General features: G+C 45.4%; 1 protein-coding gene across 1 annotated transcript in view; it reads right to left on the bottom strand.

Moving 5' to 3' along the window:
- Positions 1-901: 901 nt before the first annotated feature.
- The window catches only part of AGBL2 (AGBL carboxypeptidase 2), a 2,805,139-nt gene continuing 2,780,833 nt past the window's right edge, over positions 902-25,207 (bottom strand). The window contains exon 23 of the mRNA XM_069623090.1: positions 902-13,324. Within this exon, the coding sequence (XP_069479191.1) occupies positions 12,679-13,324 (646 nt within the window). The 3' untranslated portion in view covers positions 902-12,678. The remainder of the gene's footprint in view (positions 13,325-25,207) is intronic.

Genomic DNA, 25,207 nt, shown 5'->3' on the forward strand with positions numbered 1-25,207 from the left:
ACCAGGAAAGGAAGATTACCAGCTCTGTGGAAATCTTACCTAACAGTTGCCACTCTGGGCTTTAGAGACCCATGGGCTAGCGAGGTGGGAGCTCACGGGAGGAAGAGAAGATTCCCACTAGTGTGCCCCAAGTCTGGCTCAATCCATTACAAGTTAGAATACGTTGTCTAGTTTGCAATAAAAACCTTTGAATCACACCATAAAAGGCAGTGCCATTTTGTGGAAAACGGAATAGTCTTACCCTCATGCATAATAACAAGCAATAAGACTGTGACAGACAATGACTACAGGCACGTGACCATTGTTATGACATTGAAGCGCTGTGGGTGAATGGCCCTTTGGCAGACCACATTCTGAGAGACATGAAATAAAAACAGCATTACATTTTAAGTGACTGATCAATTTGTTTTAGCACAGATGACTGTTGTAGAGAAATTATAATAGCCGCAGTATGAAAAGTGTTCAGGCGCAGCATGGATTATATGTTGGCGACTGTGACAGCTGGACTGAATTTTATGGGGTGCACTGTATTTTATGGGGTGCAGCTCGATAAATGTGGAACGGGGCTAGTATAAATCAGTCTATCAACTTCAATGGCAATCTGACAAATTATTTCACGGTGTACCTTGAAGTCCCGAAAGTAGAGTGGTAAAACACAGATATGATTTTTCAGGGGCATTTTACTTTCCATTCTGGTACTTTCAGTCTTCCTTTCAGGATTTGTTAAATGAAGCCACAGCAATGTCCCTTTGCATAACATGTTGCTGTAAGGATCTACATATAGTGAGGTATTTTTTTATTATGTGGTTGCACACTTTGCAAGTTATCTCTATAAACGTATGATTGACAAATAGGTGTACCAACTAGAAATTAAATTAGAGATACAGAGACACATTCCTTTTATTACTGTGATGATTTATTTGGAAGATCTTAAAATATGAAAGCTATATCATCAGTTGAACAATTTTAATTATTCATTAGAATCCCCTACACCTGCCAGAGAGATGTATATAAACTTCCTGACAAACCGAAAAGACTTCTTGCTTAAATTTCATTTTTAAACAAGTAAGTAGGGGTAAGGACATGTTTTGCTTTCACAGCAGGGCAAAGTTGGCTGACAACTGGTGAACGAACACATCAAAGATTATATTTCTGTTTTTTATTTGCTCTACAGTGTGTGCTAAACAGTCAACAAGTATGCCTTGCTTGATACATTTTTATATGTACCTAATAAATCTCGATGTATATATTAAGTAACTATTTTTCTATTAAAGTACCCTTTTTCAATAAATGTCACATTTTGCAATATTAATATAAATCTGTTTAATTCATATAAAATGATAATATTGTCTAAAGTTTTAGACCTTTGTTAGAAATGGGTTAACGTGTGTTCATTTCAAAAGTGACCTGCTGTGTGAAACATGTAGGCTGGTAAAGAAGTAGTTACACGGCTCTGAAGAAGTTAAAAACAATATTGGCTCTTTCTAAATCCTGACGTAAAGACTGTCTCCTTATTGTTGTGAAGGGGATGGATACACGTTGTGTTAGTGGTGCTGTTTCACATAACTGTATTTTGTGATTCTTTCATGAATTCCGGGTAAGAGAAGCACACACAGTCTAGGTTACAAGGAGGTAAAGGTACAGTACATAGAACTTAATGGTTGTTTAGGCTCTGTGTGCCTTACACTTCTAGCTTGTGTGGTATTTGTAAATACTGGTTAGTAGCTACACGTCTGGATTGTTCCCTTTTCCAGGCCCTATCTAACAAAGAGTATTGATAAATGTGAGGGAAGTCGATACTGTCTATTCATGGGATGCTATTTTTGGATGGAAGCCCCACGACCTGCTATCTATGGATGGTGGATGGGAGTAACCCGGGTTTTTCAAGAATGCTAGGTCCAGTCCCAAAAGGGTAGTAATGGGGGCAGGACTCTTTGCTGTTTGCTACCCTAGAATTCGATACACAGTTTATCAACTGGGAGGGACTAAAATCTGGTCCAATCAGGGGTCATCACTTACCAGCATTCTGTGTTATGCTCAATGAGCACATTAGTTTGATTTATAGACCTTTGCAGATTACTTGCAATATACAGTAGATTATGTAACAGTGGGCACACATTTCATTGATAAACATTGGGAACCAATGCAGCAATGTTCAAACTGGACATGGAATGTTATCTTGTAATGTATTTGAGCATGCTTTACTCATGTCTCTTGCTAGGATATTATATTTAAGGTCACTTCCCTTGATGCCTTCACATATGAAATCCTTATGTCCCTTGCAGTGCTGTCAAACCATGTGCCAGTTAGGGAATTATGCTCATATTTTGCCTCACATGGTCTCACAAATGCTAGAACAGACCTAATGAAATGAAAACCATTTTGGATGAGGGCTTGCTCCTATATTGCTCAGATTAGCTTCTAGGATTCACCTGTCTGGAAGGGACTGTGAGAATTCAGGGAGTGTCTGAAATCTCTGTGGATTTAAAGCTACCTAAAGTCATGGGGAAACGTCTTTTCAATATGATTGATTGGAAATATTGACCAATGCCACTAAAGTGGAAAGGGATTTTATTTGTAAATAACACATGTTGCAAGAACAGTCTGTGCTGAATTATCAGGTGTCCTAGCCCTAGCCCTAGCTATCTCTTCCTGCCTGCAACTGACTTGCTTTGCCCCACGCATCAATCAATGTTTCAGATGTGGTGAGTCAGAGTTCTCTAATATACTCCCTCTCTGCTTCACTCTGCCACTCAACAGGATGGGGTTTAGATGGGGTGTAGAGCTGGGCTGTGGGCCGCTAGGGTACGAATTCCCCTTAGCACGAGTCCTGGTCAGTGGGCACCAGTAAGCAGTCTGCAGAAGAAGCAGCTGCCTGAGCACTGGGATCAGATGAGTCAGAACTGTAAATCGGAGCAGACACCTGTGGGGGTACTGCAGCTACAGTGACCAGTTGCGATAACATGCAACCAAGCCATTCCCTCCTGTTTTTGTCTCTGTGTAGATAGACCGTTTGCCTCAACCATATTAGCAGGGATCAGTGTGTTCTTTACTTCGGTACTATTTGTCCCTTATGTGATCACCCAAGTTTTTGTGTGAATTCCTCACCTCCATAAATAACCTGGGCTTCTTGTTGGTCAGAAGGAAGGATTCCTGTTCGCTTCAGCCAAACTGAGTAATACATTATAAGGAATATTGTCTGTAATCTCAGTTCAGCAAAGTGTGAATGCTTAGAAGAGATTCCATGAAGCGTGATAGGTGGAAGGCAATCACGTTTTGTTATTCGTCTCCTTGCAGAAACAATATTTATTTATTTCACTTCTATCGTCAATGACCAGAAAAATGGTTTGGAAGGGCTGATTCTGCCTCACAGGACTGAAACTCTTTGTAATGCCTTGTTGTGCTATAATATGCAGTGTTAGGCTAAGTCATGCTACATCAGGTTACAATAGGCCAGGGTGCAAAGATAGTGTCAGAATGTCTGTCAAAAGGAAGCTAGTCCACTGTCCTATATGCCATACTTATTTCCGTCCCTCACACTTCAAAAGAAAACTATAATACTAACTTCACCCTGATTCCAGAAAGGTGGTTCCTTTCCTTCTGGATGAGTTTTAGCAGTTTGTGACTATTGGGGAGATTATTATTATTACAGTATTTATTGAGCGCGGACCTAGTTTACAGAAGCAATGGAGCGCTTTACAGAGGTATACAAAAATACAGATGCATAATGGAGTGCTTTTCAGAGGGAACAACAGAACAGATATACAGTGGGGGGAGCAGAGGCAGCATGGCATCTTGCAAGACAGGTGATGCGGAGCGCAGTCTTGGAGTAGGTGTTGAGGAGAGACTCATTGAAGAGGTGGGTCTTGAGTTCTTTCCTGAATCATAGGAGTGTGGGGGCGAGTCTGATGCTGACGTGGAGGAGGTTCCATAGTCTTTCCCACAGAGGGGGTCCCCTCCCATGGACTCCTCCTGCTGAGTACCACCCCCAGGGGAACTATCGGGTAGCAGCCTCAACTCCCTGGCCCCATGGGAAGGGTTCCAGTTCAGGTGGAAGTGGTGATACCAGGGATTCGTCACAACTGGGACATCCCTTTTAAATGCTCAGTAACAACTGACAGACACAGCTGCTGCAGCATCACTGTGGTTCTCGTGGGATAACGATGTAATGCAGCTGCCTCCCTTGTGCACAATCAACTGACAAAGTCATTCAAGCACAACACATTGAAACTGCAGCATTACCATGCAGTCACGTATCAATACAAATGGCATGCTATCTTTACATTTTAACAGCCTTTCCTAATTCGTAGGAGGGATTACCCATGCTCAACTCAAAGTCAATTTAATTATTTCACTTACATTTTGTGACAAATCACTCGATGTCGTCACTTCTCCCCAAGGGGGAGCCCTTTCCCATGAGGCCAGGGAGGTGAGGCCACATCCAAATAGTCCCCCTGGAGGTGGTATAATGCAGGAGGATCTCATGGAGAAGGGCGGCCATAAAGGGTAGACAGTAGAGCTATGTACTGTTATAATGCAGAATACCTTGAGGTTCTGGAAAGAACTGAGATGAAGAATTTCAAGAACCTAGGTAATCTAAGTACTGGGACGAATTGACCCCGCAAAGCAATAAAGATGAAACTAATGACAGAGAAGAAGGACTTATACAATGGGCACAGACACTGCTGGAACCATTGTATAAAAATAGACAATGGACTAAAGAGTGTGCCTCAGGCAGCCACAGAGGATGGCATGCATGCTGCAGGAGATACAAACCTGCATCGTGGATCCGAAGAGAGAGAACATCAAGGACACCGGCAGTGTGCCGCGTCTGATGATCGGGAGGTCTGTAGCAGCAGACCGGTGCCCAGCAGCATCAAGAGGAGGAAGGAAAGCCGAAGGTAACCGGGAACACTGTCGCACAGCCGGAGGGAAAGCAAGACGCCGGAGAAGCTGACGGAAAGCCCACCATCTCAGGAAGCCCTAGCGATGGGTCAAAGCCCTCAACAAGGTAAAGGGTAGCACAGGAGACCCGCAGGGTATGCGTACGGCTTTCCAAGAGGATGCATTGGTTGTCCCTAGGCCCCTTTGCAATTATAATGCTTGGTTGGCACAGCAGAGGCAAAAAGCCTACAAACCTTATCATCCTTATTTCAGTGGTGAAATGAAGCCTGTTGATCACCTTGTAAGGGTCAAGGACCCCAAGTACTATAAAGAGAACTTGAGAGGGAAAGTCCCTCACAACAGTGGCAAGGATAAACCCACTGCGAGAAAAACCAGGGTCTGGGACCAAAACCAAGTGAGTGATAACAATCATCTTCCTCGTGGTAATGAAGTGAACAAAGTGGGCTAAATCAAAGAAGGAGAGATACCACGATCTGGGACCCAAACCAAGAGAGTGATAAGTAATCTTCCCCATGGCAGTACTTGGCAGGGAAGTGAACCAAGTGGCCAAACCAAAGAAGAAGGGAAGTCAGGGTCGCAGACCCTCCTAACACTCAGAGTTGGGTGTTGTAGGCGTAAAGCCTAATGAAGAGAAGACATGGGGAAGAGAGCCATTCCCCCTGGTTGTAAGAGACTGTTCTAAAATCACCAGGAGGAGGGAGTCATTCTCATAGTAACTCGGAACCTTAAGGTCCAACAGGCCTGGGGAAGGGTGTCATCCCGCAGGCTATCTGAGACTGAGAACGACCGACTAGGAGAAGGGAAGCATTTTCTTAGCCTATCGAGAAAGTATTGTTTGGAACTTTGTGGCCTGGGGAAGGGAGCCATTCCCACAGGTTATCTAAGACTGGACGGCAGGAGAAGGGAGACATTCTCCTGGCCTCATCCTGGCCCACCAAGGAAGCATTGTGTGAAACTTTAATCATACCCCAGGAGAAGGGAGCCATTCTTCTGGGATCAGAACAGTACTGCCTTATTCTTTAGTTTCTAGTGTAAGGGACAGAAGTAAGGTTTTCTTGACACAGGACGGTCGACACTTTTGCTTTGACAGACATCCTGACAATCACCTTAGTTCTTTAGTTGAGGCAGGGAAACCCCTCTTAGGAACAGGGACATATAGGTTTTCTCTTGCTTTCTGATTTAAATAAAAGTATTTAGCCCCAATTATTCCACCTTTGTGTCAGCCTCCTTCTTCTGCACCCTTACACTATATGTAGAGTAAACCATGAAAAAAACATGAATCTTTAACTATATTGGAGTTCATCAGAGCCTTGGCAGTGTGTTGTTCATGCTATACATGATTCGGTCTATTGATCTTCAAAAGTATCCCTAGGCTGCCAAAATGTATACACATATGTTCACAAATGATGATATTTGATATACATATATTCTGAATTGGGGTGAAGGGGCGTGCTTGGATAATTTCTAAGTGTGGTTGTTTAAACACTACAAGACAGTTTCTTTACTTGGGTTAAATAGATCTACACATGAAATTAGTATTCCATCACACTGTCATGTATCTCAGATATTTCTCCTTTTTTCTTTCCTTCTTTTATGAATTTTGGCAGCCTAGAGATGCTTCTGAAGTTCAATAGACCGAAATGCATAAAGCACCGAAAACCCATTTCCAAGGCTCTGTTGAACCCTAATAATATATAAACAGTTTTTGAAATATTTAAAATATTTCCACTCTCCTATTTTTATTTTCTTCACGGTTTATTGTATTTATATTTGTTAGTGAAATATTTAAATTTACTCTGTGTTGAGCATGGGTAGTCTCTCCTAAGAATTAGGAAATCCTGCTATACTACATCTTCCACGCCAAGCCAAGGTGTGCGTACCTGTGCTCCTCAAAAAACGTGTTAATACACTGATTTGAAGGTTATAGACTGAATATTGTATATGGCGCTAGAGTGCATCTTGTCCCCATTTATTTACCTGCTATCTTTAAATGCCATCATGTTTTGGACAATGGCTTTAAAATGCACCATTTGCTACTAAATAGACATTAGCCCTTATAACATTTCTTGGAGGAAAACAGCAAAACAGAAAGGAGTCAGTGCAAGTAAGATTGCTCCATAAAGTATCTGAAGGTAGTCCAACCCCCTCAATTTGACTTTTTAGCACATGCCTACCGCCAATTTTGTGCTAAATTAGTGAAAGAGTCTGGCAGATTTAGACAGTAGGCTGGCATCTAGTTCTAGGTAGAGTTACACTGTCTTAGGAATGGGGATCTTCATCCTAGTGTTGTAAGATGGAAAAAGGTAATTATGACTTATTTGTTTGTGCCATTTGAGAATGTGCAGCATCAATGTAAACGCACAGGATGTTAATCTAGGGAACATGGACCTAGGGTACTAGTTCAAAGAAAGGGAGAGGCTAACAAGGATGGATTTTCAAACTGCATTATACCAATCTTTTCTTTGATAAGTTTGAGATGGTGTTACGTCATTCAGACTAAAATGCCAACATAACACACAGGATTTGTTAGCAGAATTCAACATCTTTATAATATGCACCATGGGTGGGGTGGGGTGAAATAATGCCAGGATGATGCAGGGGGGATCACTTTAGATATAAGGGACACTAACACTAGGAAGTGACCATGATGAGATAACTCAAAATATGGTGGTGCTCTGCCTAGGACACCAGGATATTCCTTATTGTCCTCTACCCTGCCCACTCTACCACCATGCAGCTTTTGGTTTCACTGTCTTAAGGTTTAGCCAACACCTGTTTATTGGTTGTACTCACAGTCTTGGGAATGAAGAGTCCAGCTTGTACTTCCCTTGGCAGTCCCTGGAATAGAGCATCCAGCTTACTTCTTGGCTTCGCTTACCGGCAAATACTTTTCCCCCCACTTGCCTCAGGGTACAGGTTGGCTAACATATTGTCACCTTCTAACAGCAGGCTCCCATCCTAGGCTGAGGACAAAGATGGGGATGGTGTTACAGTCAGACTCTCTATGTCCTCCCACTTGATTATGGATTTTCTTAAGATGGGTTTTGCCATAGCTCACTTTCTAGGTCAAGTTCTTCACCACTGTCTCCTTGGGTCTGCTCTCTATCAAGATCACCAGCAGGCTCTTGGCTTACTCTTTCACTTTCTCTGGGTCTGATTCCTGCCAGTGTCTAAGATAGGATCCTGAGTGGTGTTTTTCCTTCTAGAACCCCTTCTCGGGATTCACTCTCTGCCGGGGTATGAGTTTGAGTCCTCAGCAGGCATTTTGCTTTACCTGGGTCTGGTATCTGCCAATGTTTGAAATCTACCCCTCAGCAGGATTAGGGTTCCCTCTTCTAGGTTCTACTCTCTGGTCTCAACCAAGCACGATTTCTCTCTGGTTCATCCTCCTTCCTAGGGAGCTACCCCGACCCAGTGCCCTTTTATAGGATCTGTGATTATCTTGATTATGGAGTTCATTATCTAACTGTTTATTAATCCTGCTAGTTCAAACCTTGGATTGGTTATGCCCCTAGAGTCTCACCAGGTGTTGCCAGTAAATTAATCATGGTTTACTGTGTTTCTGATTTTCTATTTCTATTCCGTTTGGCAAATTGTGTAATGAGGCATCCCTTGGCAGCAAATGAAGGCTTAAAAAACAGTACCGCCATTTTGACGTTGGGTAGAAGCAGGCCTGTATTGGGCCCTGTAGTCTCTCCCCCACCAGAGGATATGGATTTGAATGCGTGTATCTGATGAGTAAGTTTGCTCCAGTTGAGCAAAGTAGAGGAGAGCTATCCTGAAGTGCAGTTCTTCATCTGTAGAGAGGAGATTATGTGTCTGCTTAGGGAATGCCTCCTCTTTCCTGGTTGTAAGTATGTGAACACTCTGGAGACAAAAGGTTAGTCCTGTTTATGTTAGACCTGATTTCAAGGCCCTCCTCGAGTTGCCTACTCAAATTACTACATCAGCAATACAACAAGAAGGTTTTCACTGCCATGAACCATGATAGACTTAGCATAAATGTGGAGTCTGGAGTCAAGGCACTTGAAGTATGGAGAATGGGGTCTCCAGGGTTCAAGAACATCAACTGGGGCATGGGTGTCTGAAGTCTGTAAGTGGGTTGTAGGTCAGGTCTTGTCACCCAAGAACTATTAGAGGCAATTTGGAAATCTGTATGGTCTGTGTTGAAGTGCTCTGGGGAATTTCACTTATGCCTTATTCAGGTACCAGTTGGGCATGTCCGGTTTCCAGAACCCATCACGGTGCAAAATTCAGTCAGACCATGAGATATGTTCACATCGTTCAGAGGTCACCTCTGTTAGCAACCACGGTCATTTGTGCATTTATCATGCATAATGCCATTGTCATAGACGGAGCATGTTTGTCTGAAGAAGCGAGATAAGGAATATAGGGGTATACAATAAAATAAGGGGTGGGTCAGAGTGGAGCCCCATGGAATACAACGGTACAAACTATCGGGCAAGGTACCCAGCAGAAAAGCTCTAATAGTTATTTGATATTTGTCATAAAGTAAGCAGGGTAACTAGTGCTTCAACCTTCCATATTAATTAGCAGTTAAATAAAGGTGGCTTGGTCAACACGGTCAAAGGCTGCTGATAGCTCTAATAGGATCAATTCTGCCATTTGGAGTTTACGGTCAACTATGTATCTGCAGACTGTCCGAAGAGGGGCTGTGTTTGGTTGAGTGGGTTGCTGAATTCAATGAAATGTTAGAATTGATTTTAGAACTAAAAAGCTAACAGCTTGACATGGCATGGGATAGTTCATAGGGGTCTGTAATTGTTAGGGGCTTCTGAGTTCAGTATTGGATTGTTAAGTAGGGGCTTTACGTAAGCAGTTTACATTTTTTGGATAATGTGTTACATTTTAGTGATCTGTAGAAAATGCATAGGGAGGGTGCAGCTATGGACAGGGGTGCACTCAGTTCCCCCAACATTGAAAGGGGCAAGGGTCTGCCCAAGTGAGTTGTTGGGGCTGTGACTGTGTGATAGGGAGGAATGTTTTTAATAGTCATTGTAAAGCATGATAATGTTTTAGGTGTGATGGGGGCTTTTACAATACCCAAGGTGTGCTGTTCAATTGCCCAAGTCTGGTCGAGTGCAGTTTATTTGGGTATGTTGGTAGTTTGGGAGATAAAGTGTTACTAATTTCGTAGATATCTTAAAAAATCTCTTTCTGCCATTGAGGGAATGGTGCGTTCTGCTACAAAAGTGTACTTTTTAGCTTTACATACTGTGGCACAGTAGATTCAAGCTGTCTCATATATGCAAACTTGTCAAGGGTTTGTGATGTAGATGCCATATCTGCTCATGGAGTCCGTTTATCACTTTAATTTTGTTTATGTGGGGTTTGAAACAATTAGTATTCTTTTGGCCTCTTGACTGGCAAAGTCGGTATTTAGTGAAATGGTCTTTAATTTAAAAAAGACTAATTTAGAAACACCATTCGGAGACGACTCAGAGCGATCTTTCTAATTCATACTGTCACACCCCTGCCGCACACTAATGCGCACAGGGGCTGACAGGCGCAGCCAGACGAGGTAGTCGCGGGAGCGAGGTAAGTGTTTTTCGTGGTTGTTAGTGTGTGTGTGTGTGCTTGTGAGTGCGTGTCTGTGTGGGAGAGGAGGGGGGATGTTTGTGGTGGGGAAGGGAGGGGGCAAGGGGCTTGTAAATGTGTATTTGCATGACTGTCTGTGTGGGAGAGGAGGGGGAATGTGTAGAGCTGGGAAGAGGGGCAGAGGGTGATGAAAGGGGGACTCGGGGGGGGGGGGGGGGGTGGTAAAACCCGAGATTTTCTAGAAATCTAGCCAGTATTGCTGATGGTGGAGGCAGGATCGCCTAGGGTGAAGGTGAATGTCATATCTTGGCATTTTAAAGGCCACATAAGATCAGCCAAACAAAAAATCGATCTTATTTGTGTTTGTCCTTTAAAGTGTGGAAGTGCCACATAGAACCAAGTTTGAGTGTGCTGATGAGACACTTCAATATGTTATTGAGGCAGTGTGAGAGAGAGGTGGATCTAAATGCTGGTGTGGAAGAAATCATATGCTAGTGGTTAGCATGTGGGTGTAGGTGTATCTTGACTGTGCTGATGGGTGCATGGGACTGCATGCTCTGGTGAGTATGTGTGTTTGAATGTCATTGTGGGGGTTGGGGATTGCTTGTGATATTGAGTGTATAGATATTAGGATTCCAGGAAGGGTGGGGAAACTCTTTCTAATACTTACCAGTGAACTTGGAAACTTCGGGCTCCTGCATGGACCCCTTGCGGCATCCCGCGGCAGCGCCCCCTCGCAACCAGGAAGGACGGACTCCTTCCATGAAAGGGGAACATAGCGTGATACGCAACCATGCTCTAGTGTTCTGTTCTATAGTGTGCAGGGACGCGTACCGCACAGAACGCCCCAACACAGCTGATAACTACTATATTAAGGCTCAGCTGAAGCAAATCAGTGTTCTTGCAATGGTCTACAACCCTTGCCAGGATCCTCCGCCTTAGCCATCAATCCAAATAAGGTATTTAGCATTGGGTACTTAGTGAGCAAAGTTTATATCCTGAATAGCATTTTCCACCTTCTCCACCTTTCTGTCACAGGAATTCTATTCACAGATTCTAGGAGAGGAATTGCCTCGAGCATGTGAGAGCCATCCTTCCTCGTATTCCCTTTTACATCTCGGCTTCCCTCTCTAACAAATCTTGTGTTCTTGTCTCCTCCCTACAGCTCCTTTATTCCCGTCTGATTTTGGCCAAGAGGTGTGTCCCGTAGGGATCTTCTCCATAGGTTTGGAGGGTAATTGCTTTGCAGGGATCCTGAGGGTTCTAGAAGCCCAGACTGGCTAGCTCCCAGGACAGAACTGACAGTAGATTGCTTGTGCTGGTGGGTTTGCGGATGCCTTGTTTCATTAAATATATGGAATTGCATGCCCCTGTGGGTGAGGGAGACTACATGTGCCGGTCGGTGTGGAGGACTGCATGTACTGGTGGGTGTGTGGAATGCTTGTGATGGGGAGTGTGTGCATTGTTTGTGCTGTTTGCTATATGGATATGCATGCAATAGTGGGTGCATGTAATGCATGCACTAGTGGTTGAGTGAATGTCTTGTTCTGGTAGGTGAGTTCATTGCTTATTCTTGTAGGTAGCGATTACGTATGAAGTTAGGTGTGTGGACTTCTTGTGTCTGTGGCTTTGTGGGGTAGCACTTGTCCTTGGTGTGAAGATTTGCATTTGTTTGTGGGGAGTATATTGCATGTACTATGTGACATTTGTTATGTGACATTTGTATAGCAGCTGTAAAAGTCATGGCCTCAAAGCTTTATAGGTTGTCTGTGAGTATGGCAGACTGTAGCCTAAACATTACATGCTAAAACAGTACACTGCATTCAAGCAGAAGTACATTGAATCATGAACAAATACACTGCAATGCAGGAGAAATACATTACATGATAAACTAGAACATTAAACAACAATTGCTTTGGAAGAGATGTCTGCTACGCTAATGTTATATATAGCAGTTTTTTATGTGTTGGGTTTGGGGTTCAGTTTGCGCTGCTTTTCAGAAAATACATGATTGCTGCGATGAGAATGACATTTTGACACAGGACTCGGACACATAATATAGAGATGCAGCACTGAAAGGTGTAGTACACAGCATCTATAGATGTGACTATCTATTCCTGAAACAACTGATTGCAGTGGTGAGCTCTGCGATTGCTCTTATTTGCAAAACTGTCGCATGACTGAAGATGGCTACAAACAGTACATGTTCAGACTTCAGAGATGGTCTTCCTGCTGATCAGAATCGCTGTCCTCTCCTAATGTTGACAGTTGACGTTTCAGGGTCTCCAACAGGGAGAGCCCGATCCAGGGCACATTATGCTCCTTGCCAGAGGGGTCATGGATGGAATCTACTCTATGTTCTGGTTTCTGGGATCTAGTGCCTTTTGCTTCAGTGTACTTGGCTTCATTCCTGACATTATTGGCATCCCTTGGCACACTCTTGATGCTGCTAGCATCCATTAATACAGTCTTGATGCAGGTGGCATTCTTTGGCTTCCTCTTTATGCTTTTGTCATCAATTGGACCACTACTGATGATGGTGGTGTCCACTTGTTCACATATGATGCTTTCAGTGTCTCTTGGTGCGCTCTTGATACTGGATGTTTGCCTTGCAGCACTTATGTTGCCATCCTGCAAGTCACAGGCAGTGGAGTTCAGCTGCTGGTCAGCAAGCTTTGGCCCCACCTTAGATGCTGCTGGGATTCCCGATTTCCAAGTATTGTGTTTCTGTGTTGCAGTGCTTTGCAGTCTCTTAGGCTGTTCTGTGCTCTCCTTCTTGAGTGGAGTCTGGGGTACAAGGGATAAGCTGCTAACAACTGGTGCACCTAGCAACGGGTCTTCCGGGTTCAAAGTTTTAGACCTAAATAAATGCAAAAATGTATAATTTATTGTAAATGTCAATTTTTACAATTTAATTCACAAGCGAGATGAGTGTTATATTTCACCTTTATTTATTTAGTATGTTTAGTTATATAACTTTAGGAACATATTAATTCAACAAAACAATCAACAATAATTATAAAATAAGTTACATTACTTCCAATTAAATACAATACAATTCTATCCAAGTTATTTCATCTATATACAAATGTAAACCTTATACAAATAATGAATTCAAGTAAAATCCAGTTTCAGTACAACAAACTCAGAATTCGAATGCTGACAACCAACTCATAATCACCAAACGAAATCAATACCCATGTCTAATAGGGCCATAACATTTATTATCATCCAATCAACCAATAAATACATATTCAAGTACATAGACATCTGAACATTCATACATACACTCAAACAACCAATCAATCAGGCTCAGACTGAACCAATTTGATTTGATTAGATATTGCCAGTCTCAGACTGTATATTCACAGAAGAATACTAATTTGTTACCGCTAATGTTAATGATAAACCTTGCCCAAAATCCTTTGTCTCTGATATTATTGATATCATTTACATGGTACTTATAGTATGCCAAATATGTGGATTCCATGCTAGGTCACGATGTCAATACATGGTGAGCAGATTCAACTTGCTTGCCCCCAAGGCAAAGTCTACATGACCTTTTATCCAATGGAAAGCACTTTCATGCACCTATATTCTCCAGCACTTTCAGCTTGTTCATTCTTATAAGCATGAAAGAAAGGCTTTCCTAGGTCTGGGGAGGGAAATTGGAATATATTTTGTTGTTTTTTAAACGGGAAGAATATGCGAGAAAAGGTATTTAAAGACTTCAACCTGCCAACATGTTAATGATTTTGTATACAGTCCCATTTCTCCACAGACCGTTTCAATTTGCTTAGTAAAACACCAACTTTTTCATACCAGTTTGGCACCCAAGCAATTAATGCAAATAATTCTCTACAGCTCCCCTGAACGATGGCTAAACTTCTAGATCTCGTATTTAGCAACTCGGTTTTAATGAAATCCAATATAGAATTTTTCCCAGCACACATGAATTTAATGTACAGAAAGCCTTGGTTGATATTAATCAGGTTAGCTAACAAGATTAATCCTATTTCAAGGCAAATAGCTTGTACCAGCGTCGCTTTGGAAAGGCTCAGTAATCTACGGCAAATAGCACCCTCTAATGTATCCGCCCATTCGTCACAGTTGTTATAAGATGATTCTATGGCGTATATTATAGCTGGAATTAATTTCTGACGGTATACTCTGATGAGACCAAATTAGGCTATACCCGGTTGTTCTTGTAACAAAGTTTCAAATTACTATCAATAGGGAAGTTGCTTTTGTTTTCCTTTTGGCAAACAGCACAGTTTCTTTCCTATCAGATGCAATATCATAGTCCAAATAGCAATATTGTGAAACCTTTCCCAACTTACCCTTATATGTCCAGATGTTTTCCCTAGTATCCGTTGTTTTGCCAATGGACACATACTTTGATTTGTTAAGGTTCACAGTCAAGCCATTCTCATACTGTAAAATCGCTAGTGCACTTCGGGTTATTCCAACATAAGTTGTATCAAAGATCACTAGTTCAACAGCAAAATGAAGACACGGGACATGCCACGCTCCTATTTTTGGCAGAAAATTGTTCATCCCTTCAAAAGACTTTCCAGTGTCAGCCAAAAACAAATAGAAGGGGGCAAGCACACAGCCTTGCTTCGCCCCCTGCCCTATCCAAATACACAATGAGATTCCACTATAGCTATTTAGTCGAACTCACCCCATCGTGTCTTCATGTAATAATTGACATAACATTAATAGGGGTTTAGCCATGTCCCATGTCTTTAGCTTCGAAAGCAGCAGCAAAGTCCTCAAATAGGATACATAAGGGAGGGCTGCAGAACTCTCTTGCCTGGGCAATCGGAACATCTACAATCAATATGTTGAAGATAGGTGGACAGGACCTTACGAAATCCCACTTGTAGACTAAGCAAAATCTTTATTTTTAGACAATTTTTCTTTTTCAAACACAAAACGACCATCTCTCTCAAATTATTAGACAATAAAACAAGGAACACCCCATTCCCCCTGTGCCCCGCCCTCCCCAATCCCATCTCCACAACAGGACCACATGAAGAATAACATACATCAAGTATCACATCAAGGGAAAGTCATTAATTCTGCATACAGGTTTCGGGCAGGCAATGGGGCAAGTTAACCCCCAACTCAGGTCAGGCAGTCCTCACCACACTGAGCACTAGTGCCTTTGTCCCTTGACCCTTCAATTCCAGCCATCATACTTCTCCAAGAAGACCAACCACTGCTCTTTTCTCAACAACCTTACATCTCGCAGGGAAGCCGTGATAGATTCCATCATGAATAAATCCTTTGCTTTGGTGACCCACTCCTTTTGCGTTGGAATTTGTGCCCTCTTCCAGCCCACCACAAAGCACGCCTGAGCGGCAAGCAACAGGAAATGGGGCATATGTGGGAGCGCCCTCCATGCATCCTCCTCCTTCACCAATCCAAATAGCATTAACATATGTTCCAAATGCCTCATGATCCCATCTACCCCCTGGATCCATCCCAACACCTCCTTCCAATAGGCCTGCACCCGCCTGCATGACCACCACATATGCCAGTAAGATGCAGGCTGGCCACATCCCTTCGAACAGTGCGAATCCGCCCCCCGGGAACAGCTTGGAGAGCCTGACTGGGTCAAATTGGCATCTGTGCCGGAGCTTTATCTTGTGTAGCTTATATTGACAAGAGTCTGTGGTTTTATGTGCCGCCCTGTACTACTTGTCGTCAATGCTACTCTTCATATCCCTATCCCAGCTAAGCCAGAGCGACTCCATACTACCGCCCCCACAAGCCCTGGGGCTTTATAGAGTGTTGAGGTCACCCCCTTACTTCCTGCCCACCTACCAAACACCAACTCTATCGGAGACAACTCTCTTTCCATTTTTCAGCCATCAACACACCCCCTCAGTTGTAAGTAAAGGGAAACCGAGAGGTTAGGAAGGCCCGATGCCACCTCCATATCCGTCAATGCTAAAAAAGTTCTGTCCCTCCACAGCTGCCCCACCCTCTCCAATCCTGCTTCAAACCACAATTGGACCCACCTTGGTTCAGGTATGCATTTCTCATGACAGGTCCCACAAGTGAAAATGGTGAATGCCACGTGGTAACTCCCTTCATTGCCCTCCCCGGTCTCCAGATGTCCCATAGCACTGCTAATACTCTACTGTGCCGCACCCGTAGAGGAGTCTGCTCCCTTGATGCCCAAAGCCATTCCCCAACTGTAGCCGGACAGAGCAGATAGTTTTCTAAACCCACCCATTGCTTTTGGGCATCCACCCTGAGCCGAGGTAGAACTACCCTCAGTTGCGCCTCCCTGGAGTACCTCTCGAAGTCTGGGAACCCCATGCCCCCCAGTTCCCTGGGCAATATCAGGGTTCGGAAATGCTATTCTCCATCTCTTATCCTTTCAGCATCTTACATTGAATCTGAACAAACATCCACCAAGGGACCTTCACTGGGAGCATATGTATGGCGCACAGAATATTCGGAACTATGACAATTTTCAAAAAGTGGAGCCCCCCCATCCACGAGGTTGACAACCCCTTCCATCTATCCAAGTCCCGGTATAGAGCTGCAAGTAGAGGAGGATAATTCGCCTCCATCAGTTCGTCCTAGGGATTTAGCCAGATTCACCAGCAGGTATCGCAAAGAGCCTGTACAAATCTCCATGCCCATATCTCTGAGAGCCACGTCTTCAGAGTCTACCCCTTTCTCAAAGGGAAATATGATGGATTTTTTTCTGGTTAATCTTGAAGCCAGAATACCTCTCATATTCCACTATAATTGCCAGCGCCGCCGGGATCGCGCTCCCTGGCTTTCTAAGGTGTAGCAAGATGTCATCTGACAATCCCCGCTTGTTCTCCTGATCCTCCACCTGGATCGCCTGCTCCTGTGGACCCCTTCTGATGAATGCAGCTAACGGTTCAAGCGACAGGGTAAATAACATCGGGGATAAAGGGCATCTCTGCCTGGTTCCATGAGACAGTGGAAACTGTGTTGACATTTCCCATTAACAGACACTCTTGCCGAAGGGTTCTGGTAAAGAGCTGAAATAGCCCATAGGAACCCCACCCAAAACCAAATTTCTGCAACGTTCAGTACAAAAAAGCCCCAATCCACCCGGTTGAACACCTTCTCAGCGTCCAGCACCAACAGGGAAGGGTTACCACCTCTCTAATGCAGTCTATAAGTCCCAAGGTCTTTCTAAACGTGTCAGCCCTGTGTTTCCCAGGAGTAAAATCAACCTGATCCGTATGTTCCAAGCCTGGCAATCCGCCTTCCATCGAGTGGCCAACACCCTCGTAAAACAATTTGCATCAAGATTCAGAAACTTAAACGGCCGATACGATTTGCATCTTTGCCTATCCTTCCCTCCCTTCAGTATAACTACTATGAGGGCCCTCCCAAACATGGGAGAAACCACCCCCTTACTTAAAATGTCAGCATATAGCGATGCCAAAAAAGGCCATTGCTGGGCTGTGTACGTTTTATCAAACCCAGCCGTGAAGCCATCCTCACCGGCAGCCATTCCCAATGAAAGGCACGATATGTCCAACTGTGCCTCCCCCAGGGTAACTGGCTGCTCCATCCCTCCTGATTGCTCCTCCGTCAAAGTCAGTAGTGAGACCCCAGCTAACTAAGACTGGATCACCACCTCATCGACTGCATGTTCCTCTGTGTAGAGGGCTTCATCGTACGAGGCAAAACACTGTGAAATTCTTCCCAGGTCAGTACAAATCACCCCATCAGGCCCATCAATCACTGCCATCCACCTAACCGCCCTCTGTGCGCGTAGCCGAGCTGCAAGCATAGAGCCTGCCTCATCGCCCTTATTGTAAAAGGACTGTTTTAAATATTGCAACTTGCACACGTTACCCATGTCCAGGTCGTAAAGCTCCTGTTTCTCGACCAGAAGAACCTCCATTATTTTGCCACAGATTCCCCCTGCACAGAAAACGGAGCCATCCAATTGCTTAATGTCCCCCCTGTAATTTGTCTCCCAAAATATGGCGCTCTCTTTTTCTTCGGGATCCTTCCCTAATCAATATACCCCACAACTTTGCTTTAGTGGCTTCCCAAACGGTGCAAAGACCTATCTCCCCTGTGTCATTGAGCACAAAATATTCCTTAATTGCATCCCTCAATGCAGACTCAAACACCAAATCTTTCCACAGGGTTTTGTTGCACCTCCAAAGGCCTTCTGGCCATTCCATGCCCGGTGGGTAACATCCATGGGTGACCAACCTATTGGAACTACCACGCTAGAAGCCACACATGTCAACGGTTCCCTAGGGACACAAAGTTAATCAATTCTCACCCCTCTAAGTTTGTCTCCCTCCAGACATCTCTCAGCCCAAAGGTAGCAAACAGTGATCCGAGCGACCTCCCATACGGATGCACCCTCTGCCTTTCCTCCACTTTGGTAGCCATTCTATCACATCTCGGGTTCGCCCACCGATTGAAATCCCTCCTAGTATTAACGTCCCTGTGACTCCGCAATTATGACCAATAAAGCCTCTTCACAAAATGAGAGCTGGCCCTGATTGGAGGAATATATAGTGGCCACTGTTATGGGAGAACCTCCAAGTTTACCACCCTCTCATAGGACCATGCACCCTGGGCTGATCTCTATGAAGAAGAATCTCCACTACACTCCCCCTTTCTTGACTCCCCAGACGTCCAATAGGCAGACCCCAAACAAGGAACATAGGATGCGCCTCTACTGTGTCTCCTGTAAAATCCTAATGTCAAGCCTATTCCTCCTAAACATCTGGACTACCAAGGCCCTCTTGGTAGGTGAATTAGGCCCTTAGCATTTAGCATCCCTACTTTCAGGTGTTGGATCCCACGCGCCTGATCCATTCCACCTCCAGCCATTACCCCATCAAACCTGGACTACCCACTGCCACTGCCATGCCGTTATCCCTCTTGAGTCAACCAGACCTGCCAATCCACTCGACCCCCCCAACCAGATCCTGCCTCACCCCACTCCCCAGAACCCTTTCCTCATCCCTCGTCCACATGAGAAGCCTCAACCAAATGTCAGGGTCACCAGGGTAGTGCTGAGCCCCTCCCTGCCAACAACTTATCGCCCCAACAACACTGAACAGCGAGCCCCAAAAGCAAACATATATTTTACACACCTGGAAATCACATCCTCCTCAACTGATCCATCAGCCTCCCTCAAGTTGGTGGTGAGGGAGTGTTCAGCCTTCGGAATGTTCTACTCCGCAACCTCGTTTCCCACCTCCCAGGCCCCTTGGGTCCCTTAGGCCCTCCTAAGGCAGGTCTGGGCACTGCCTTGCAGCTTATAAAATGAGCACTCTGTCCTTGTAGTTATGGCACTTAGCCAGGCTCGCACGCAGTCCTCCAGGTGGTGGATGGGGGGCGCTCTGGGGATCCAGTCAAAGTTGATGACTCCCTCCAATTCCCCCTCTTTTACCAACAAGGTAGAGAGAATAGATCTGACCTTAGCCTCCAGGCATAGGACGCTCTTGCCTTCTCCTTCTTTGACCCCCTAAAATGCAAATGTTGCACTGCCTTTTTGATTTTTGATTTTTTGAGGTCATCAACCTTGAGGGAGACCTCATACTCTTCTCCTCCAACTCTCTCATTCAGACTTCCATTTTCATCTACAAAAGATCCACCAATACCTGGTTATGGTCCACCTGTTGCTTCAGCTACTCCACTCTGCCTCCCAGGGACTGTATCGAGGCATGGATGTCACTTCTGATCGACCTTATCTCCCCCAATAGCGCACTGAAATCTGCCTTGGTGGCCATCCCTTCAACCAAGGGCACCTGCACCAACTGCCTCTCGGCCACTATTGGGTCTGCCACTTCTGGATTACCTCTCCTGAAGTTATCTAGTTTCCGGGCCACTTCTTCTGGCAGCATGCAAACCACGGCCCACTCCACCAGTCACCACTGTCTAGGGGTTTTCCAAAAATACCCCTCTGTCTGGCACTGTGCACATCAACACAGGGACTACCAGCACAGAAGCACCTCTCTCTCCCCTTCCTCAGATCAGCAACAGGGGGTTCTCTATTGCAGACCCAGTGCCCATAAACGGCCACACTACAGCTCGAGGGGAGCAGGCCCCCCACCACGACACAGCACCATCCCACCCAGGGCCCAGGACAGTCCCTTCAATATGTCAATCATTGTGTACTCCTGGTCCCTTTAAAACCCCTTGGTGTGGGTGTACTTGCCCAATGCCATAGCCCAAAAGGTTGCCACTCCATCACTAGGCCCAATCCTGCAATGGCTGCCGTGTTCTGAGATTGCCCTCCACCGATGCGGTTGCCTCTCCCAGCCGATCAGTCCTCTGGAACTGCAGCCCGGCATCCCCCAGGGCAGCAAGGGGAAGTCTCCATCCCAGCAGGGCTCCTTCCTCTCTTCCGACATCGGGGAAGGCTTCCCGCAACATTACTTGTCCCTCGCCCTGGTGGGGGTTCGGGGAGCGGACCACTCTGCACACAGCACTCAAGCCGAGTCTCGTCAGTGCCTCGTGCGCATGTCCACCAGGTCCAGTGCTCAGCTCCACATCGCCACACCAGCCACTGTCTCAGGCGCACCACTGCCTCACAAGTCCTCTCCCTCTAGGACCTCCACCGATCCAGCCACTGTTACCCAAGTCTTGAGAGAGAATACCGGGAGTTCGTCAGTCAATGCACCGCAGTAATAGCTAGGGCAGGGATGGAGACCAACTGTCAGGCCATCATGCCTGCACCCCATAGTGATATCTCTCAATGGTTTTAACTTTAAGATAGCCCAGTATATATCCTCCCAATCAAACTTGTTAAACTCTACTATATCAATACTCTTAAGGGTATCAATAGACTTGAATTTGTCTTTAATGAACTCTGTGAGAAACCAGAAGGTGTCTCACCCACTAGTCCCCGGGGATCTGACATCCAGGTGGCCAAGACATGTCCCTCGCTTTTAGATCCAGTTCCTGGGGGTGGACCAGTGTCGGAAGAGCGCATTCTGAGCGAAGCAAATCACAAGAGGAAACTTCAATTTCGAGACCGCAGCTGAACAAGAGAGGAAAAATGGCAAAACAGAATGGGATTCCCTTGACCTTTTTGACATGGAACCGTTACTTTCCAGAGACCTAGAGAATAGAAAGTGTAAGACCAGGAAACCAGGCTGAAGAATCCTGCATTGTGTGTCGGAGATACCCAGGGCCCTCCCGCATCAATAATCAAGGCGGGGAGAAGCGACAACCGCCGTGGTACCGTCCTTGGCTCCAAGAACAAAGCAGCATCAGTGAATCAACACAGCCGGTGAGTTGCGGAGACCGATATAAGACTGGTCTGTGTTAAATCCAGTGTTGCAGGCAGCAACATTGTATGGAGAGCGCTGGAATGAACATTGTTAAAACGCGTGTGATAAGAGATGCAAGTAAAGTTGAACTTCTAATGAGTGACTGAACTTTAAAAAGCAAGCTACAATAGGGTCCGGCACCGCGTGGGTGCTCAATCGAAGGTCTCTGTAAGGTATCCAGCCTAGAAGTGGCAAAAGTGCAAGTGAGAAAAAGGTTATATCAAGAAGAGAACGTATAATTATGAATCGGAGTGGTCCTGCGATGGGTCAAGCAAAATCCTGTGCACAGTAGAAAGTCTTCGATTTTGATGTAGTACAGAAATTTTGTCTGAGCCAGGCGTAGGGAGATGTGAAAAACCTGAAGGTGTCTTACTTGCTAGTCTCCGGGGTTCTGTCATCCAGGTGGCCAGGACACTGCAATCGCTATTGTATCCAGTTTCTGGGGGTGGACCAGTGCGGAGGATCACCTGGATGAGAGGTCCTCGGGGAGTGAAAGTGGGACGCCGACGGGTGAGACGCGGTACCCCCTTTCTTATAACACCTTTTCCCATCCTACCTCGTAGGATACTCCAAAGTTCTGCCCCCCCCTTTCCCAACACAAATACTTTCCTAGACCGAGACAGACAACGGACCAACACCAGGGCCATTTACCTGATGGGGCCCTCCCGAGCTGATAGTCAAAGCGGGGAGAAGCGCTTGCTACTGTGGTGCCGTCCTTGACTCCCGAGACAAGAAATTCCAACAGTTCAGCACAGCCAGTGAGTCGAAGAAGACTGATAGAGCGTGGCTGGGCCCAAGGTTGCAGGCAGCAACATTGTTAAACAAAGAACTTGTGTATGTTTTGAATTGTAAAGAAACCCTAGCAAAAGGTTCAGTAGCAGAGTGGTCCAGCACCGCGGGGGTGCTAACTCGAAGGACTCTGACTGGAGCTTTTTGGGTTGTGGTGTTTTTTTTTTTAAACTACGAGACCCAAGAAGTCTTAGGAGAGGCTGCCGTAGAGTGTCAAAGTGGTCCTACGGGGGTCGAGCAAAAACCCTTGCACACTCGAAAGTCTTTGACACATTGGATAAAACGGAGGGACCTGTGAAAGAGGCAAATAGAAACCCGATGCCTACAAATCAGGGTAACAAGGGACACACCCGAAAACCAGGGATTAATAGAATTGTGTGAAGCCTGACTGGGGGCTTTAAGGGAAGCCTGACTAGAGGCTTTTAGGAAAGCCTGATTGGGGGCTAAGACCCGAGCATAAATAAAGAGAAGAAGTGGAGACATTGTGACAACAAATGTGTACCCGGCTGAGAGATGTCTACAATGCTGGCAAATGTGAAACCGAAAGAAAGGGATGCTTGTGAATTGAGAGTAACTAGTAATACACCCGAGAACATTGTGAGGACAAGTGTGAACCCGGCTGAGGGATGTCCACAATGGAGAGTTGATGAAAAGAACATTAAGATCGTTAAGTGATACATTTGGAGTGAAAGGCCGTAGTGAACCCGATTGAGGGAGGCAAACCTTGCAAGAAGGATCAGAGCCCAGCTGAGAGGGATCCACGAGGCGAAGGGTAGTCACCCAACATCTAAAGATTGCCAAAGGAAGCTTTGTTTGTTTATTGTTTTGGTACAGCCGTCCTTCTAAGGAAAGAGACTTTTGCAAGAAAAAGACTTTGCCCCGGAAGGTCCTGGCATCGTTGAAAGGAACTGTACCCTCATGCTGGTGAGGCCCAGGCGTGTGCTGTGCTCAAAGGTCATGCCTTGTCCCATGCTGAAAACACGGAAGGGAGACCCAGCCGTACCATACTGAATTATCATTTGGTGAACACTTCTTTCTTTTCTTGACAACATTATCCCACACTATTTTCTAACTTAGTTGTTAGGATTGGTAATAGTTTTTTGTTTAGTATAGGCTCTTTCATTTGACAAGACGCCACTAGGACTGCTTTATTATTATTTGATGGTCGTAGCTTGCTCCCATCTTAGATTTAGGTTTAGATTAGGTGTTTTTCTCACCCATTATACAGTTTAATGAACACCCTTGAACTGTGATCACTTGTGTCTGTCTTTACTGTTGCCACCATGAGTTCCTTACAGAGACCAATTGAAGGTTTTGTGTTAAAGTGGGTCTGAGCCGGCAGAGGGGGACCCGGGGTGAACGAGCCTGTTAGGAAAGATTTCATTTTATATGTAATTTTCCCTCCAGTTGTACACCCCCAAACTTTTGCTGCTGTTTAAACACCTTAGTCTGACTTTGCCAGGGGAGCACAGCCTTCTGCTGTACTCCTCCGGCCTTTCGCTCACTTTTTATGGGGAAACTGACATGCCCTTAAGACAGTCAGTACTGGGAGACTTTGTTTCCCTTAGTCCTTTTCCAATGTTGCAACTTTTCTGCAACATGTAAAAAGTGCACAATTTACTTTACAGTACAGTGCACTTGGGTCTCAGTCCATTACAAAGATCCTAGATACTCTCGTAGGACTATTCTGGAGATGTGCAGATGTGTCATGACAGGGCTGGTGGCAGCTTATCTTTTCATGTAATTTTAAACCCTTTCCTGCCAATTAAACTGTGTTAACCGCGTTTGGCACGAATAGGTGGCCTGGCTCCAAAATGGCCATTCCACGAGGTTCTTTGACCTGTCCTTTGGCCATCTTGCCCCTTTGCCTTCCCCAGGTCGAGCCGACCCGGGTCAGTCCTTATTTGGTCATGCAGTTTCCCGCGAAATGCCAAGCTTTGGCGTGCTACTGCATGCCTTGTGCGTGTGCCTCCAGGATGTGGGATGGGATGTCTGTCCCCAATACACATCCTGGGCGCCAGAGAGTCTGGAGTGCTGTGAATGCCTGGGACCACTTTGGTCCGTGATTGGTCCACGTATGGAGTGTGTGTTTGTGAGCAGATCTCCCAATGGGTCCTCTCCATTTTGGCATGAAGCGAACTTTGGATAAGAGGAGGCTGAAAACACCCATACCATGTCGATCTCTGGAGTTCTCACTGAACGAAGGATAGGATCCAAGTATCCTGAAACTAAGAAGCCAAGTCGAGGAACCGCTGGAAGGTTTGGCACCCTGAGCCCGCTGTCGTCGCGTGGGACCCCTCTGCATCTGGTCGTCCTAGAAGGTCTGCGAAGACGCTTCGACCCATTGGAATAATGGGACCAACTATTCTCTGCACCTTCAACAAAACTTGCAAGTAAGCCTTCTTGGAAATGTCTCTGGGCCAACCAGTGGGTTGACCATTTTACGCAGAACTATTGCTCTGTCTCCGCCGTCATTTCGAGGAGGCCCTCGAAACTGAGCATACTGCTAGCTCTTTGTCCCCAGCACCCTCACACCGAACACTTGGCCTTCCTAGGTCTGAAGTGAGACGAGTGCGCCAGGACCGGAGTAAACGCGGTTACCATGTTGGCCAGCCACAGCAATGACCTTTGCAGGTGCG

The sequence above is a fragment of the Ambystoma mexicanum genome, chromosome 11 (assembly GCF_040938575.1).
Source record: "Ambystoma mexicanum isolate Mex_15411 chromosome 11, UKY_AmexF1_1, whole genome shotgun sequence".
Lineage (NCBI taxonomy): Eukaryota > Metazoa > Chordata > Amphibia > Caudata > Ambystomatidae > Ambystoma > Ambystoma mexicanum.